The sequence below is a fragment of the Morus notabilis genome, unplaced genomic scaffold (assembly GCF_000414095.1).
Source record: "Morus notabilis unplaced genomic scaffold, ASM41409v2 Scaffold45, whole genome shotgun sequence".
NCBI lineage: Eukaryota > Viridiplantae > Streptophyta > Magnoliopsida > Rosales > Moraceae > Morus > Morus notabilis.
Window position 1 is genome coordinate 1,412,787 of NW_010366164.1, and position 18,782 is coordinate 1,431,568.

The 18,782-nt window shown below is 37.3% G+C and overlaps 2 protein-coding genes across 2 annotated transcripts; both read left to right on the forward strand.

Annotated features, from left to right (window-relative positions):
- Positions 1 to 1,893: 1,893 nt before the first annotated feature.
- On the forward strand, positions 1,894 to 14,615 carry LOC21410157 (protein CHROMATIN REMODELING 25). The gene is made up of 21 exons (XM_024173213.1): positions 1,894 to 2,223; positions 2,673 to 3,044; positions 3,316 to 3,402; positions 3,505 to 3,745; positions 3,878 to 4,003; positions 4,102 to 4,158; positions 4,236 to 4,322; positions 4,892 to 4,987; positions 5,124 to 5,174; positions 10,649 to 10,723; positions 10,840 to 10,926; positions 11,284 to 11,375; positions 11,472 to 11,604; positions 12,093 to 12,212; positions 12,330 to 12,443; positions 12,565 to 12,648; positions 12,751 to 12,828; positions 12,906 to 12,964; positions 13,586 to 13,772; positions 13,861 to 13,959; positions 14,157 to 14,615. The coding sequence occupies exons 1-21, from the start codon at positions 1,991 to 1,993 to the stop codon at positions 14,520 to 14,522; spliced, it is 2,844 nt and encodes a 947-aa protein (XP_024028981.1). The 5' UTR covers positions 1,894 to 1,990; the 3' UTR covers positions 14,523 to 14,615.
- Positions 14,616 to 17,546: 2,931 nt separating this feature from the next.
- Positions 17,547 to 18,547, forward strand: LOC21410158. The gene is made up of 2 exons (XM_010109651.2): positions 17,547 to 18,017; positions 18,254 to 18,547. Exons 1-2 carry the CDS (start codon positions 17,565 to 17,567, stop codon positions 18,299 to 18,301), a joined length of 501 nt encoding a protein of 166 aa, XP_010107953.2. The 5' UTR covers positions 17,547 to 17,564; the 3' UTR covers positions 18,302 to 18,547.
- Positions 18,548 to 18,782: the final 235 nt, after the last annotated feature.

Here is an 18,782-nt window from a genome sequence, read left to right on the forward strand (position 1 = left end):
AATTTTAGAATTACGGAATTCTAAAATTAAATACTCGAAAATAATTAATTGAGAATTAATTATTATTTGAATAATGTGATTATTTAAATTTGAATTTGAACACATCTAGAATTATCTATTTGAACTTATTTGATAAGTTGTTCAATTTAGAATTCAAATTAATTTAAGTTTGACTTAAATTCGAATTTGAATTTGAAATAAAATTGGACTACAGGATAAAGGATGATTTTCTCTTCCTTCCCTATCTGCAAATTGGCGCCACACAGGGATGAAAATCCCCTAAGGTGGCCGGCCATAATGGATAAGGATAAGAGGAAATTTTGTTTTAAATTCAAATAGGAGATAATTAAAAAGCTTTATCTTAGACATAGAGATTTGATTCCTTTTTGAAGTTTGACTTCTACTCTTTAAATACGAGAATGATAGAAAATTGTGAACACAATTTTTTGAAAACAATTTATGCCCTAAGAGTTAAGGCTGGCCGAAATTCTCAAGAGAGAAAGGAAGGAAAAAAATTTTCTCCAAAAATTCCACATCGTGCATGCGTTGGTGTTTGTGGAAATTCGAGTGTTTATTGTAACCCGTTTTGTCTCATGTGTGCCCACACACACGTCTTCTTGGTTTTCTAAACACAACGATTGGAGCAAGGACTGTTCGTGGTCAAAGAACTCAAGTTATCATCCGAGTCGGCTTCCAGGTATTTTTCCTGATTGAGTTCTTGATATATATAAGTTAATGAGATTAATTTATTCATGCATAAATTAATATAATCTATAGAGTATCTCAAAAATTTTATATAAAAATTTTTGTTATACACGATCCGCCTCTCTTCTCCGCACCACCACGCTTCCGCATCCGAATTCGATTCGGAGACCAACAGGCGGGAGTCCACACTCCCACCTTGGTGCAACGGTAGACATACTTTCCAATGTCTATCCAGATGACCAGTACCCCTACCCTTTTTATTAGAAAAGTGCTTTTTACAATATTTACATACCGCACGAATTTTTATCTCACCTGTTTTTGGATTTGGTCGGGGCTCCTCGGTGAAATGCTGCCATGCCGAAAAAGTTCGCGATCTTTTTCCTCTGCTGTGTTCTTCAGCTTCCTCGTTGTGTACTAAAGCATTATCTATCGGAGCATTTTCTGGTTCAATAGGGTTGGGGTTGGTAGGCATCATTTCATCCTCAAAAAATGCCTCATCACCAAGCTCAGGAAGAGCAGTGAAATCAGGAAAGTTTGGTGCAACCATTTTCTGGAAATTGATAGAACTTTGTAAATGAAAGAGCTAGAAAAGGAATGAATGCGAGAAAAAAGCTTAGAATCAAAATTAAAGAGACAAGTTGAGAGATAGAATGAGAGTGAGATGAGAAGTTGAGAGTGAATTGTTGTATGAGATTTATGGTGGAATTAAGGAGTATTTATAGGGGATTTTGAGGGTGAATTTATGGATTTTGAGCATTTTAGCCGTTGGGCCCTTCGCGGGCCCAATGTCCGGAACGTGACGGGCCTCCCGTTTGGCCCGTCACGTGCCAAACGGGAGGCACGTGAAGGGCCCAATGGGAGGCCCGTCACGTGCTGTGCCGGCAGGCCTGGACCAAATGAAATGGGCTGTTTCATGGGCCGTTTCGCGGGCTTAGGCCGGGCCGAACAAGGGCCGAATCAAGGCTTGGGCTGAGCTGAATAAGGGTTATACCGCGGGCCTCCACATACCGACACGGCCCGTAACAATAGCGAATCGGGCCGTGCTGAATTAGACACTATTGCGGGTTGGGCCGGGCCATTTGACACCTCTAGTTTACATACAATATATTTCAGAACACGATCCAACGCACGGAAGATGTACCATATTGCAGACGTCGTTTGTACTAGCAAGTTTCTCTACGGTAGACTTTTGCCGCGCCCGTACTTTAGCGCCAAAATTAGCAATTTAAACAAAGAACTCTTGCAGAGACGCCGACATTTCAAGAAGGTTACGCGAGGCTTCCCAATGAAAGACGAAGATGAAGTTCTCTCCGACTCCGAAACCTCCGATCCCAATTCCGATTCCGATTCCGGTGAGGAGTTCACTGCCGACTGCCAAGACAACAACGACGACGAAGAAGAAGAGCTCGACAGCGACGTCGAAGTCGTTTCCAAGATTATTCAGCCATCATCCACCGCTCACCGAAAGCCTCCATCCGATGAAGATCGGAAGTCGACGAACGTCGATGCCCTTGTCAGGTACGGCAGATTTTCCGGTCTCTGGCGTAATCGGTTTCGAGAAACGGAGCCTTTACCCTCGTAATTTTGTGTTTAGGGTTTCAATTTTGGTATTGTCTGAAATTGCGTGTATTGGTTTTGAATTTCCCTTTTTAGTTTCTTGAAGTTTGCTTAATTCTAATTTCCCTCTGGTTGTTGAGAAAATGGTGAGATTTGGAAATGAAGCCAGTGATTTAGACGTAAGACGCGTGGTGTCATGATTCCAATTGAAGTGAAGGATTGTGTCGTTTGGATTTTAATAAACTTTTCAAGCTCTATTGGTTGTATTCAGTGTTTATCATTTGTGTAATTGTTCTCATGTTAGTAAAATTTTGACCTTTACAGATTCAGTTCAAGTTGGGATGTTTATAGAGGTTTTTTTTTTTAAATTTTATTTGAGCTCTTGTTGATGTTTGTGATTTAAATCTCAGAGGTAACCTCGTTGTGAAAAGGCAGTCGCTACTTCCACGAGTTCTGTCGGTGACTGAAGGATCAGCAGTTTGTAGGAAGCCCTTTAAACCCCCGTGCTCTGATGGCTATTCCAGTCAAAATGATGAGCTTGCCCGCCGTCTCTGGGCCCGCAAAAGATTTGTTCCCTGGGGATCTTCAAGGCCAGCTCTGGTGGCAATTACCAATCGTTTGAATATACCAGACACTGCTGAGAAAGATGTAGTGGAGGAGATTGTGACTCTGCCCCCGGGGTTCGATCCTCTTGTCTTGTGGCAATCTGAAGAATTAGATGCTAATATGGTTCAGATTGCAGTGGATCCATTGCTTGTACGTTTCTTACGACCCCACCAGAGGTCTGTTCAGATATTGGGTTTGTAGTATTATCAGCATTTGGGTTTTATCTAGAAATCTTTTTCTTTCTTTTTCTTTCGCTAGAAAAATATTCACAATTCTATGCCATGTTGTCATCTGTGAACAGTCTTTAGTTTTAATTTCTGTGTTCCTTTCCTTTTACAGATATATTATGATTAAAAATTTTTATCTTGAACTGCTTTAACTTTGATAACGTGTTGGTAGCTGCATTCCTGTGGGTGAAAAGTTTGATGAGATTTAATTTTGATACAGAGAAGGCGTCCAGTTTATGTTTGAATGTGTTTCGGGGTTATATAGTTCTGCCAATATATTTGGATGCATTCTGGCAGATGATATGGGGTGAGTGTCGATAATAAAGGAATTCAATTTCATTTTTCCTTTTGGATAATATTTTCAGTGTTCATGCCAGCGGGTTAGTTCTTGATTTTGAATCTTTTGCAGTTTGGGGAAGACATTGCAGTCAATCACATTACTTTATACTCTTCTTTTTCAAGGGTTTGATGGGAAGCCAATGGTCAAAAAAGCCATCATTGTCACACCTACCAGTCTTGTAAGCAATTGGGAAGCTGAAATCAAGAAGTGGATTGGAGAAAGAGTTCAGCTCATTGCTCTATGTGAAAGCACCAGAGACGATGTTGTTTCTGGAATTGATAGATTCACCAGTCCGCGCAGTTCTTCACAGGCTAGTCTCTAATATATGAGCAAGCTGGCTCATTTAACTTTAAAAGATGCACTTTCCGCTGGCTGTCCACCCTCCTCTTTCTTTTTAGCCTTTATGTTTTGAAATATGCACTTACATTAAGTACTTTCCCAGGTACTTATTGTTTCATATGAGACATTCCGGATGCATTCATCAAAATTTAGCCACAGTGAATCTTGTGACCTTCTCATTTGTGATGAGGCTCACAGGTTGAAAAATGATCAAACTATAACAAATCGGGTAATGTTTAAGAGTTTAAGTTTTTCCATTAAAAAAAAAAAAACTAGTAACTAGGAACTACTTTACATTCCAATAACATTTTAAAATTCCTCTTTCAGGCATTGGCTGCTCTTCCATGCAAGCGGCGGATTTTGTTGTCTGGAACTCCAATGCAGGTGAAAGAAACTAGTGCATTAAGTCATGATTCCAATTTCTTCTGTTATTTAGTAGTTCTCTCTCTTTAATCCTGCAGAACGACCTAGAAGAGTTCTTTGCAATGGTTAATTTTACTAATCCAGGAATTTTGGGTGACGTTGCACATTTTCGCCGATACTATGAGGTGATCTACTTATTTACATGTTAATTTTCTCTGCCAAGTATGATTTATGTCATTATTCCCATTGGTGGTTAAGTTTTCTTGAAAGAAACAGAAATGACAATAAGCTTTAAATTATGCAAGTTTTCCAATCCGCTGGAAATCTTCTCCAGGCAGCATTATTTTGCCGTTTTGTAAATACGATGCTATATAATAATGTGCTTTTCTATGCCATCTGATTAACTAATTCGAGCTGGAAACTGTAGAACATAAATTAAGGTCATGTTCATTTCACCGATTTGAGTTTAGAATTCGAGTTTTGTTACAGTAAAAAAGCTCTCAGAAACAATCACATCTAACTTTTTGCTACAGTAAAAAGTTCTCACATAAAGTCTCATCTCAATTCGAATTAAAAGCTCGAATAAGCGAACTAAACGGGCCCTAAGATTAATAGCTCTAACTACTAGAATGGCATATGAAGTAATATCTCTTTCTCATTATTAGTGCTCTATTTTGTCTATGATTTCTCTTCTTTTTCACACTGTTTGGGTATGTTTATTCTGTTTTCACACTTTGACATATGTTCTATTAAGGCACCTATTATATGTGGACGAGAACCCAATGCCACTGAAGAAGAGAGGAAGCTAGGTGTTGAGCGCTCTGCTGAACTTAGTGCAAAAGTTAATCAGGTTACATTACGATTACCTCTTTGGTAAAAAAAAAAGTCTTTTTATTTATTTATTTTTTTGTTTTCTTCCTGACACTTGTTTCAGATGCCTTAACTATTCAATGAAACACGAACTAACTTTAAAACATTCTTTTCAGTTTATATTGCGAAGGACAAATGCACTGTTATCAAATCACCTACCACCAAAGGTATTATGGAATTTTGAAGATAATAGGCTGTAAATAGGAGATTTGCTAGGCTGTAAATAGCTGTAGATTAATTTCTGTAGATAGCTGTTAGTTTCCTTTTATGTAGGATTTGACAGATTGAATCAAGGAATTACCAGGCTGCTGTTGGTAATCTCCTCTTCCTATAAATGTATATTTCGGCAGAATGAATAAGATAGAAGAAATTTCTCTCTGGTTTTCTTCATGGTATCAGAGCAAGGCTACCTGGACCAGTTTCTTACGTCTTCTCGGTTCTGATTCAAACCAGAACACATCTTAATCTTCTTTTATGGTGAAACTTAAAACCAGACTTCCTCCTTTTTTTCTTGGTTTATGGGTGCAAACCAAGCATCCTCCTTTGTTCTAGATTGTTGTTCCATAGAGTTTCTTAGGCCACAATCTTTCCTCTATGGCCTCAGAAACAAGCAGCGTCACTGGAACAGTATCTGGTGAAGAACTCGTGAGCAATGGTGGTGCAGAAGGTTCGTCATTACTCATCACAAGGCACACGTTAACCGGCCACAATTACCATAAATGGGCAAAGGCAGTTTTGATGTTCATCACAGGAAGAGGTAAGGATGAATACCTCTTCAGCACCACAGAACCACCAAAGAAGGATGATAAAAAAATTCAAGGTGTGGAATACCGAGAACAATCTTGTTATGTCTTGGTTAATCAATGCAATGGACATAGAAATCGGTCAAAATTTTCTATTCTATGACACTGCACATGAGATATGGATGGCAACAAAAGAAACTTACTCTGACAGTGATAATACCGCTGATCTCTTTGACATCAAGGGAGCCCTGCATGATCTGAGGCAAGGTGAGATGACTGTGACTCATGACTATAACACTCTTAGTCGTTTTTGGCAGCAATTGGATGTGTTTGAGACTTTGGATTGGGAGTGCCCTGGAGATGCAAGCTGGTACAAGAAGATCATCGAAAAAGAAAGGGTCTTCAAGTTCCTACTGGGATTAGACAAATCCCTGGATGAAGTAAGGGGGAGAATCCTTGGTACCAAGCCGCTTCCAACAATTCGAGAAGCTTTCTCAGAAGTGAGAAGAGAAGAAAGCAGGAAGAAGTTGATGATGGGTACTCGGCTATCCTCTAACTTCCCGGATGGATCAACCATTGTCTCCCAAGGATCTACAAATATGCAAGAAGGATTAGCCCTTGTCTCCCGAGGATCCACTTCCACCTATGATGCAAGGCAAAAAAAAGGAAGACAATGGTGTGATCATTGCCGCTGCCTAGATCACACCAAAGAAACATGTTGGAAAATACACGGGAAGCCCGCAGACTGGAAATCAAACAAAGAAAAGGAGGCACGAGGTTTCGTGGCTGACTCTGAAGGAAAAGAAAGAAGCACAAATGATTCTACTCTCTTCAGCAAAGAACAAGTAGAGTGGTTGCAAAAGATGTTCAGTCAAGGATCTTCTCCTACCCTGGTTATCTCAACTGGATCCAATGCTCCAAGAGGTAACTTCCTAACTGCCTTACATACAAAAGCCGCGGATTCATCAGGTTGGATCATCGATTCTAGAGCTTCTGACCACATGACAGGTGATGTATCATTACTCCATGATTGCAGTCCCTGCCACGAGAATTACAAAGTCAGAATTGCAGATGGTTCCCTTTCCACAGTGACTAGTGTTGGGAAAGTGATCATCTCCGAGACACTAATTCTTAACCAAGTTCTTTTGGTTCCCAATCTCATGCAATTTAGCGTGCGTTTGGTTCAAAGATTCATACCATGATTCAGATCATAGTTCGTGGCTCGCTACAGTGTTTTCTCTCACAAAAAATACACGTAAATCGAAAATGGTTCTGAATTATGATTCTGAATTCATCAACTAAACGTCCTCTTATTGTCTATCAGCAGACTTACTCAAACTTAAATTGTGTGGCTAAATTCTCTTCCACTCATTGTTCGTTTCAAGATTTGGCTTCGGGGAAGATGATTGGCAATGCTAAGGAAAGCAAAGGACTCTACTGATTTAGGGCTGTAGAAAAACAGGACCCCTCAAGCACATCATGTTTCCTCCTCTACTCAAGATCCTAGGTTAAACTTGTCTTTAGATTCAAGTAAAGAAAGTACAATCATGTTATTGCATTATCGCCTAGGACACCTAAATTTTATGTACTTGTCAAAGATGTTTCCATCACTATTTAATAAAAATCCCAAGCTTTTCCAATGTGAGGTTTGTCAATTTTCTAAGCATTGTCGTAATTCTTATCCCCCCCAAAATTACAAACCATCAAAACCATTTTCTGTTATTCATAGTGATATTTAGGGACCTTCTCGTGTTCAACATATTTCTAGTGCTAGATGGTTTGTTACTTTTGTTGATGACCATACTCGAGTTACGTGGGTATTTCTTATGAAGGAAAAATCAGAGGCGGGATCTATTTTCAAATCCTTTCATTCCATGGTTCAAACACAATTTCGGGCTAAGATTTAGGTGTGTAGAATTGACAATGCCAAGGAGTACTTTAATTTCATACTTAGAAATTACCTTCTAGAAAATGGGATCATTCACCAAAGCTCCTGTATAGATACCTCTCAACAGAATGGGATAACAGAGAGGAGAAATAGATACCTACTGGAGGTAGCCCGATCTATTAGGTTTGCCACTCATGTTCCAAAGCAATTCTGGGGGGAGGTAGTTTTAACTGCCACATACCTAATAAATAGAATTGCTTCTAGAGTCTTGAAATTTGATACCCCGTGCCAAGTTCTTTCCAAAAACTTTCCTCAAAATCGAATTATAACCAATATGCCTCCCAAAGTTTTTGGATGTTCTGCATATGTCCATATCTCCTCTCATCAGCAAAGTAAACATGATCCAAAGTCAGTCAAGTGTCTTTTTATAGGTTATTCCCCTTATCAAAAGGGGTATAAGTGCCATTGTCCTACCACTCGAAAAACCTATAACACTATGGATGTGACTTTTCTTGAAAATGTGCCCTTTTACACCAACTCATATTCAGGGGGAGAATTCAGTCAACCAACAGGAAGAATATCAGTTTTGAGACATGTCCTTGCCTGACACTTCCTTTGAGGTACTTGAACCCAATATTTCCAGTGAACCACCGTTGGAGCCGAGTGGACCACCATCAGAGCCAAGTCAAATTCAAGGAGACAAAGAGTCTAGGGGCAAGGAACATCAAGTTTACTCAAGGCATCAGAAGAACCCTAAACTAGTTGACCGACATCCTGAGCTTCCTCCTACGCCTTGTAAATTGATGTCCCGAGACCAAATCCCACCGAAGTCATCCAAGGTAACATAGATTCTTCCTCCACTACAGATAACACATTCTATGGATGATCTCAACAAGCTTGTTGCCCACAGAAAGGGTGTAAGATCTTGTACTTAGCATCCCATCTCAAAATTTGTGTCTTATGAGAAGCTGTCTCCCAATCTTCGAGCTCTCATCACAAATTTGGAGAATGTTGCTGTCCCAATCTGCATACAAGAGGCCTTACAGCATCCTGAGTGGAGAAAGGAGGTAAATGAAGAAATCCAAGCACTGCGGAAGAATGGCACATGGGAGATTACTAAATTACCGTAGGGAAAACATCATGTGGGTTGTAAGTGGGTCTTTAATGTCAAATACAGGGTAGATGGAAGTATAGACTGGTACAAAGCAAGGCTGGTGGCAAAAGGATTTACACAGGCCTATGGGATTGACTATTAGGAAACTTTTGCACCAGTCCTGAAGTTGAACACAATCTGTGTCTTAATATCCTTGGCAGCCAACCTTGATTGGGGCTTGCATCAACTAGACGTCAAAAATGCATTCCTCAATGGTGATCTTGAAGAAGAAGTCTACGTGAAAATTCCTCCAGGTCTAAAACACTCTAGTAGTAACAATCTAGTCTGCAAACTTTAGAAATCACTCTATGGGCTTAAGCAATCCCCAAGAGCATGGTTCGAGAGGTTTACTAAGGTCATTAAAAGAGAGGAATATTCACAAGGACAGTCTGATCACACTCTTTTCATTAAGAGCCTTCATGGTGGTAAGATCACAATTCTCATAGTCTACGTTGATGATATAATTGTTATAGGGAATGATGAAGAGGAAATATCCCGACTTAAAACAGTTCTAAGCGGAGAATTTGAGATTAAAGATCCAGGAGCTTTGAGATATTTTCTTGGAATGGAGGTAGCAAGGTCAAGCAAGGGTATTTCAGTTTCACAACGAAAGTACACCTTTGACTTGTTAAAGGAAACAAGAATGCTTGGATGCAAACCCTCCGATACTCTTATGGATCCATTCGACAGGATAGGCTCAAAAGAAGACGCAGCTGCTATTGACAAGGGAAGATATCAAAGACTAGTCGAGAGGTTGATCTACTTATCTCACACAAGATCTGACATCAGCTTTGTAGTGAGTATGGTTAGCCAGTTTATGAACAACCCTACAGAAGAGCATCAACAAGCTGTGTACATGATACTACGTTACTTAAAAATGACTCCAGGCAAAGGATTATTCTTCAAAAGGAGCTAGTCGTGATGTGGAGATTTTCTCAGATGAAAACTGGGCTGGGTCCTTAACAGATAGGAAGTCTACTTCGGGTTACTGTACTTATGTCTGAGGCAATCTAGTCACTTGGAGGAGTAAGAAGCAATCGGTTGTGGCACGCAGTAGTGCAGAAGTTGAATTTTGTGCCATGGCCCATGGTATTTGTGAAGGGATGTGGTTAAAAAGGTTGCTTGAGGAACTCCAGTTCTCTCCTCATGCACCTATGAAGTTGATGTGTAACAATCAAGCAGCAACCAGTATTGCTAAGAATCCAGTTCATCACGATCGAACCAAGCATGTAAGATCGATCGCCACTTCATCAGAGAAAAGATAGAGCAAGGGGTCATAGAAATGGATTACACTCCTACACGGCAATAGACTTCAGATATAATGACAAAGGCTATTCCTAGAGCTCAGTTTGACATACTACTCTCCAAGCTGGGAATGATTAATATTCATTGCCCAGCTTGAGGGGGAGTGTGGAATTCTGAAGATAATAGGCTATAAATTGGAGATTTGCTAGGCTGTAAATAGCTGTAGATTAATTTCTGTAGATAGTTGTTAGTTTCCTTTTATGTAGGATTTGACAGATTGAATCAAGGAATTACCAGGCTGTTGGTAATCTCCTCTTCCTATAAATGTATATTTCGGCAGAATGAATAAGATAGAAGAAATTTCTCTCTGATTTTCTTCAGGTATGTCACTCATCAAAGTTATTTTTGGGGTATACCTTTCTCTAGAACAATAAGTTTGGATCATGCAGGAAAATGCAATGGCATTTTTCATTTCAAAAAGTTATGAAAGTCAGCAACCTCGTCTATGTTCTCTATTTGTTTGGATCGTGTTGTAATGATTGCAATGTAGTTTGTATAGTGTTGTGGAAACCAAAATCTATGACTTCATTTTTACATTTTCCTCTTGTACAGATTGTTGAAGTTGTTTGTTGCAAGTTGACCCCTCTCCAGTCAGAATTATATAACCACTTTATACAATCAAAAAACGTAGGTTCTCATTCTCTTACTAATTCTAGGAGTTCCACAAAGTTTGCAGCCTTTGTACCTCGTAACGGTGTGTCTGACAGGTCAAGCTTGTTACTATTTTTCCCCCTCAAAAACAGGTTAAACGAGCAATTTCAGAAGAAGTGAAGCAATCGAAGATTTTAGCTTATATTACAGCACTCAAAAAGCTTTGCAATCACCCAAAGGTGTGATCCTTTTGTAAGATATAACTTTTAGACGCTACTTGTTTAAATCTTCTTGGGCGCCTCTTAGAATATTTTGGGTTTCATTTTACTAATATACATTTTCAATTCTTCTTCTCCTTTTTATTTTTTTAATATATACAAGTCTTTACCGGTAGAAAGTTCATTTTTCTTTTTCAATTGAGAAGGCAGATTTAAATTTCTAAGTAGCCTAATTCCAGTTTGAAATACATGGCTTTTAATCAATTTGCACTCTAGTTTCTTTTCCTCGTCCTTTTCCCTGCTCTTTCCATTTCCCGTTTAATAAAATTTTCAGGTTCAGAATTGTTTTCTTCTAATGAACGATATGGTGCCTTGTAGCTCATATATGATACCATAAGAAGTGGGAGTCCAGGAACTTCAGGTTTTGAGGACTGTATTCGCTTCTTCCCTCCTGAGATGTTCTCTGGAAGGTAATCATTCTTTTTTCCTTATTCTCTTTATCTCTCTCAATATATATTTAAGTTGTCTCCAATAATCTTAATCATCCTCTACTCCACATTTGTTAGATCTGGATCATGGACCGGTGGGGATGGGGCTTGGGTTGAATTGTCTGGAAAGATGTACATTCTAGCTCGGTTACTAGCTCACTTACGTCACAAGACAGATGACCGAATTGTCCTTGTTTCAAATTATACGCAGGTAATCTTAGTATGGTTCGCCTTCCCATTTAAAGTCTTAAGTAGACTTACATGTGTTTCCAACTTGTTAAATATATAATGCAGATAAGGAGGAAGGGGTCCAGCTAAATGACTAGACTCTTATTAGTTCTTCATCTTGTTATTGCTTTTGGCTAGACTCGTTTTAGTTCTTCAGTTTAGTTAAATCCTATGATAGCATTGCTTCTTCTTTTTCTTTTTATTTATTTTTTATTTTTCTTCTTTTTGTTGGGATGGCTAAAATGCTATGACAAGTTGCTGTTGTCTATTGATAACCTGGAAAGATGCTCATAAGATCTAGGATGAAGATGTGGTTTTTCTTGCCAAACTTGCTTATTGGTGATTGAAAACAATCATGTATCAGCAAGGGGGAAAAATACTGAAAAATGATTTGTCTTCTGCAAGTCATCAAGCATTTACCTAAAATTTTTAGGTCTTCATTTGTCAATTAATGCAATGGTGATGTATCAGACCCTGGACCTTTTTGCTCAATTATGTCGTGAAAGAAGATACCCATATTTGAGGCTTGATGGAACAACATCCATTAGCAAAAGACAAAAGCTAGTGAACCATTTCAATGATCCAACAAAGGTATACAGATTCCCGTTTCTAAGCATATTTCCAATTTAGGTTACACACATTTTTTATCTCTCTTTTTCAGCTTTATCTTTTTGGTTGAACTAACAAGTCTAACTCCACATCTTGCAGGATGAATTTGTGTTTCTCTTAAGCAGCAAGGCTGGTGGTTGTGGTCTCAATTTGATTGGTGGAAATCGACTAGTTTTGTTTGATCCTGATTGGAATCCTGCGAATGATAAACAAGTAATTGCCTTGGTCAAAATTTTATGTGCAAATTGCAGTGGGCATCTGAGTTACAAATATGCACTCTCCCAAGACAGTGTATTCATATTCTTGCATTTTCCTTTCTCTTAATCCGTTATAGGCTGCTGCAAGAGTCTGGAGAGATGGGCAAAAGAAAAGAGTGTACATTTACAGATTTCTGAGTACTGGAACGATTGAAGAAAAGGTTTGATGTAGTAGCTATTTTGTTTCGCTTCTGCATTGTGGCAGTAATATATGCTATCTGTTGCCTTAGATTAACTTATTAAACGAGCCCATTATTCCTTAGATCTTCCAGCGTCAGATGTCAAAAGAAGGGCTTCAAAAAGTAATCCAACAAGAGCAAAAAGATAGCCCCACCGCACAGGTTCAAAATGTGTTTTTTTAAAATGGTTTTCATTTGTTGTTTACTTTGCCATGGTACATGATCAATTCCTTCTTTAGGGAAATTTGCTTTCAATGGAAGATCTACGTGATCTGTTCAGCTTCCATGAGAATGCGAGGTAAGACTTTGCTTCAACATCATAGCAATATCATTTGCTTGTATATCTGCTTCATTGTTAAGTCTGTTGAATGGATCATTCTTGAAATTGTGTCCTTAATATATTAGTTTTGTACATGCAGTTTATTGTCTCTATTCTCCTGGACGTAGTTCTTGTTATTCAATACGTCGGGGTTATCTCTGGGCATCGGTACTAATACCAGCTTCATGAATTTTAACGATTCTTTCTGTCTGCAACTATCTGTCTCTCTTTTTTTGCCAGTCTGCCAACGTATAGAAAGAACAAGTGGTAGATATTAGCCTATTGTAACGTAAAAGAGTGATATGTACATATATATCATGTGATACAACAGCTAAAACTCCTTTAATATTCAGAATTTTGAAAGATTATCAATTTTTCATGCATACCCACTTATGACAGAATATTTATTTTAAAAGGAACAGAGTTCAGATTCCCTCAAATTTAGCTCTCCGGATCCCCATTCATTCTTCAGTTCTTCGGAAGTATTAATAACTACTCCTTGGGTGCTATATTTCATTTCTATGCTCTGACAACACGGAATCTTTTCTTTAGCACCTTTCTCAGTTTTTGTCTCTCCTTATCTTCCAACTATATCTATAGGTCTGAAATTCATGATAAGATGAACTGCATCCGTTGCCAAAGCGATGATGATAGGCCTGAAATAGAGAAAAGAGACAGAGACCAAATAATGCACGGAAGTTGTCAAGCTGATCAAGACACCTCTGATATTGGTGGATTTGCTGAAATTGCTGGATGCTTAGACAAGCTAAAGAGGTCGGAGAAACAGGTAGGCGGCATTCATTCCATTATATCTGATAGTTTCTTGCTGCCATTTTGTTTCAAAGCTAATGTTTCTCTTTGGAGAAAATTTTCAGATGGGGACACCTTTGGAAGAAAATTTGGGTAGTTGGGGGCATCATTTTTTCCCAACGTCGGTGCCGGATGCAATATTCCAAGCTTCAGCTGGTGATGAGGTGTAACAACTTATTTTATTTTAGCTATAGTGATTTTGGCATTAGTTTCACTTTCTATTCTATTACCAATATCTACTCTGGATTCTCTCAAAAAGAAAAGAGAAAATGGATAACGTGATATCATGTTAATTTTTCAGTAATGGGAATCAGTGATGCAGAGTGATACTCATTTTTTAATTTTATTTCTGTTGTTTCAGGTGTCATTTGTTTTCACGAATCAAGTCGACGGAAAGCTTGTACCTATTGATTCAATAGCAAGACCGAGGATGCAGGAAACAGAAGAAAATGTGAACCATCCCAAATCAAAGCAAAATCTGAACCAGAAAACCATGTTGTCTCGTAATAGGAAACCCTTAGAATCTGTTATTTCCAATCATTACTCTGCAAAAAACACCTTATCTGCCCCTTACAAGCCTCTACAAAGGGCAAATGTGGTACGTGTGACAAGTTCTTTAAAATGTTCTCTACAAGACGCATTAAAGCCTAAACCCTCTCTTGGGAATCACTTGCCTCAGAAGAGATTGTCTCCTGATACATTGGAACACGATGATGATTTTCAATAATTAGTTGTTTCAGTTAATCTGGTGGCTATCATCATTTCTATTATTCATTTTGTTTATTGTATTTTTCTAATCTGCTTAGCATGTTTTCTGATGTATACGACCATGAGAAGACTCTTGTATTTTTTTAGTTGTACATAACGTATACACAACCATGATTAGCTAATGTTAGCTTCATTATTAGATTTATCTTTGTCATCATGAATATATTTTTGGTCATTTGTCATAATATGTAGCAAGACAAAACTATTGTTTTGAATAGCACTAAAAAAATTTCTATTACTTTGAATGAAAAATCTAACAAAATTGTTTATATGTTTGAAGATGACAATTATTGGTGGCCTTCATATTCTACACGTTGGCCAATGTCCTATAATATTTTTCTGCTTAGTAGGCATTGACTAGAGAGTAGAGACAGAATCACAATGTAGTTCCCCTATGAAACTTGCTTAATTGTTTATGACTTTGTCTTCTATTCATTGGTCTAATTTTTCTCTTTTTTTTTCCTTCTTTTTCCTTTTTCCTTTTTTTTTTAATTTTGTACTGTTCATGCTTAATTTAAGAGAAGAGAAGTAGAGAACTACTTATGGCTGACTAGAGAGGCTTCATTCATTGTATCAGTAGATTAATTTGCTCGTTTTTTATGTTAAGAACATTTTTATTGACTGCCTTAAGAATTACAAGCTCATTGAAGATTGCGAGAACGAGTTAGTGATATCTGACTTATGACTTCTTGATTTGTCAGACTTTCAGTTGAATAGTTGGCCACAAAAAGTGGATGTTGAATAAAAGGTCTTCGTTTACAACGGTGTACTACCAATCAAAACGATGGATTCTCATCTTAGAAATTGGAACTACTTTTAATGATTTCTAAGCATGTTTTTCTCGTTCTTTTCTTGGTGCAGATGAATACAATTTTTTAAATTTTTTTTTACTGGAACAAATTGTTAAGAAATGGACGTATCAGACAAAATAAACACGCAAAATTTTTCGATGTTTGTCTCAATATGAGATGATGTCATCTTTCAGCTACTACAATAATCACTAAGAAATGTTAACAAGAGAAAATCACCCACCTCACAACACTGTGTTCACCTCAAGATCAATCAACAAAATTTTCTATGTGAGGCTCCACAAATTAATAAAACTTAATCCTCTTTGTTCAACTCTAAAGACATAACAATTAACGTCGATCGATCTCTTAAGCTAGGGGTTGAAGGGGAACTAGAAGAAATATACATCTATCTGTGTATCAATAAACAAAAGATGTTCCTACTCATTAAACTTACAAAAATTTAGTGGCGAAAACTTTCAAGAGAAATAAAGAATTAAATTAACATGGGAAGACTTAACCAAACGTTTAACACCACAAAACCAAGCAATAAAAAATATGTATTGAACAATTGAACTTAAGCAGAATATTAGGTCAGACTTCATAGACATTGGAAGGCATAATTTTGGAGAGCGAGAAAGTCATTTTCTACTACTTCTATAAAGTATGTTAGAAAGAGAGATTAATATATAAACTTGGGGGCAACATTCAAAGTATCCATTACAACACTGGCTGTTTCTTGATCTGACATTGTGAAATGAGCCTTGAAGGCGATTATTTAGGATGAAGTAGATATAAGACTAAAATGAAGTTCTTAAATTAGAGTACAAAATGACAAACTTTGCTAACAAAATGGGAGACCAAAAGGGGGACAGTGCCTCCCTAGAACAATGAGGTTAAAGCAATGACTATAGAGGGTATCTTCTAAAATTCCCACACTTTTCAGAAGAAGAAATATGCCACGTATACAACCCTATTGGCCTATTACAGAAAAGTTCCAACGTTAGATGAGGATAAAACCATGTGAAGTTATGTGAAGGTCAATAGCCTAAGAGGAAGTGGGGAAAAAGAATCTCGACCCTTTTCACTTTTTGCTCTAGTTCACAAAGTTTTCAATTAAGTAGTAGTGTTTTGTCTTGTTGGATGGCTTAAGACTGAGAAAACTTGATTTGTTTATCACTTGATTGACAAGTAAGCTAAACTTCACATGGACCTTAATCCTCATGAGATCTCAAACAACATTACTAGTTAAATATTGTGTACATCTTTATGTTACTGGTTTATTTGGTCTATATATATTAAAATAGTTGGAAAAAGATAACCTAGAGAGAAAGAGAGTTGTTGTTGTTGTTGTTGTTGTTGTTCTTATTATTATTATTATTCTTGTTGTTGTTGTTATTCTTATTGTTATTGTTATTATTGTTATTATTATTATTGTTGTTGTTATTATTGTTGTTATTATTGTTATTATTATTATTATTGTTATTATTCGGTTTGCTAAAGAAGAAAGCAATAGAGTTAAGTGTATCAAATACAAACCACTTCGTTTAATAGATAAACAAGAAGTGTTGCAAAAATAAGAGCAAGCATGACAATATATATATATATATATATATATATATATTAATGCAAGAAAATACTTCAACAAAATACTTAAAATGGGCACATACTAACCTGATACCCAAAAAAGTTTTTTTTTTTCTTTTTTTTTTCCTTCTGTTTTTTGTTTAGTCTTTCAATCGATCTCATCAAAACATAATAAAGACCTTATTTGGGATAAGCAGATCACTACCAAACCTAAATCATGCCATGTGATTGCCACGCATACCACTTATCTGGACAGATTTCTTTACTTTAATCTTTTAAGATGCCTGGCACATTTGACTAATGTGTGTGTGCAAGAAACTTTTGCAATAAGTTGTAATTTTTCTTGTGGAAGTGACTGGAATGTAGCCGTTCTAAAGACCTAATATTAATATTAGGTGTCACTAGCCAAAGAACTATTATGTTATAGAAGAGAAAAGTAAAACCCACAATTCTTAATCACAAGGTGACAAATCTAAGTAACATGAGATGTCTACTCCATATGCAATACAAACAAGCTTTTCTCAAATATAAATAGAGACCTCTCCATGTGGACACTACCAATTCAAGAAAAAAATTAAAAAAAAAATAGTGGGCATTGGTTGGTATCTTCAAAAGCATGCTATAACATGTTCAACAATGAGCAGCTAGGCCTTTGTACTTCCTTCATGGACCCCAGAATATCTTTTTCCAATGATTTTGCAGACAGTACTACTACTCAACAAACCATGAAGCATGAAAACATCTACAGAGAAGCTCCTGTTTCTTCGGACTTTGAATTCTCTGTCAACAACTATGCGATGAGATCCGCCGATGAGATTATATTTCAAGGCATGTTGTTGCCCATAAAGGATAATTCTGCCAACCATCTTCGCAAGACGACTTTGAAAGAAGAACTCCTTGTTAATGACGACGACGTGTTTTCTAGGCCGCCAAAGAGTTTAGGCCGGTGGAAGGAACGCTTAGGGCTCAAGAAAGCAAACATTTTGTCTAGAAAAGGCAAGAGTGATGAGATCATGCTTGAAAGTGTGGTTGAAGATGGAAATCACAATTGTGTTCATGAGGCTACGAAGGAAAACCAGGTAATTAGATCCAAGTCTTAATTTCAGATATACACTTACGGGCTACGCTGTTACCTTCACCTTCTTATGGTCGATTTGCATGTGATTTATGTGTGTTCTTTGCTCCCACGTGCTTATAAAAAAATGAAAAAAAAAAATATAAAATCTTAAATTTCAAATACACAGGTGCATACTTATGAATTGCAGGTCATGATAGATACAATTGGTTTAATTCTCAAAGCTGTTTTTGTTTACAGGGACTATTATTTGAAGGAGGATTCAAATGCATAGAGAACACCATGTAATGCCAAAGAAAATTTAGATCCAACGCAGAAACGAGTGGTCATTTGATCAGAATTTGCATTTTTGGGAGGACTGTTTTGTTCCTGCTAATCTTCACTTATCCTTAGCTGTTATCACATATATATATTCGTGTTCAGAGGTTGGCTGAAACTTGTGTTCTTTTTTTCTTTTTTTCTTTTTCTTTTTTTGTACTTTTTTGTTTGTTTCGCTCCCCTCCACTTGAGAAGATGATGGATAAACAAAGAGGTGTTTTGACAGTAGTGGCTTTGTACAAAAGTTTGCAGTTTCAAGAACTTCCATGAGTCAGTATAAATTCATTATGTTGATGTATCATGTATCTAATTTTTCTTCTTATGTTGGTTTTGGACATGGTATGGTACGTTTCACTCCTTGCACAAATTAAGTACTGAAATTTCTGCCTTCCCTTTTCTTATTCATTTACATGACTGTAAAACCGCATTTAAGTTGTACATTAGTCTCTTC

Excerpts from the sequence above, each read along its gene's own strand:
- LOC21410157 (XM_024173213.1), top strand. The coding sequence starts at position 1,991 with ATGAAAGACGAAGATGAAGTTCTCTCCGACTCCGAAACCTCCGATCCC. Across the intron at positions 3,746-3,877 it reads GTCCGCGCAGTTCTTCACAG|GTACTTATTGTTTCATATGA; the intron begins GCTAGTCTCTAA and ends GTACTTTCCCAG. Across the intron at positions 4,159-4,235 it reads TGTCTGGAACTCCAATGCAG|AACGACCTAGAAGAGTTCTT; the intron begins GTGAAAGAAACT and ends TTAATCCTGCAG.
- LOC21410158 (XM_010109651.2), top strand. The coding sequence starts at position 17,565 with ATGTTCAACAATGAGCAGCTAGGCCTTTGTACTTCCTTCATGGACCCC. Across the intron at positions 18,018-18,253 it reads AGGCTACGAAGGAAAACCAG|GGACTATTATTTGAAGGAGG; the intron begins GTAATTAGATCC and ends TTTTGTTTACAG.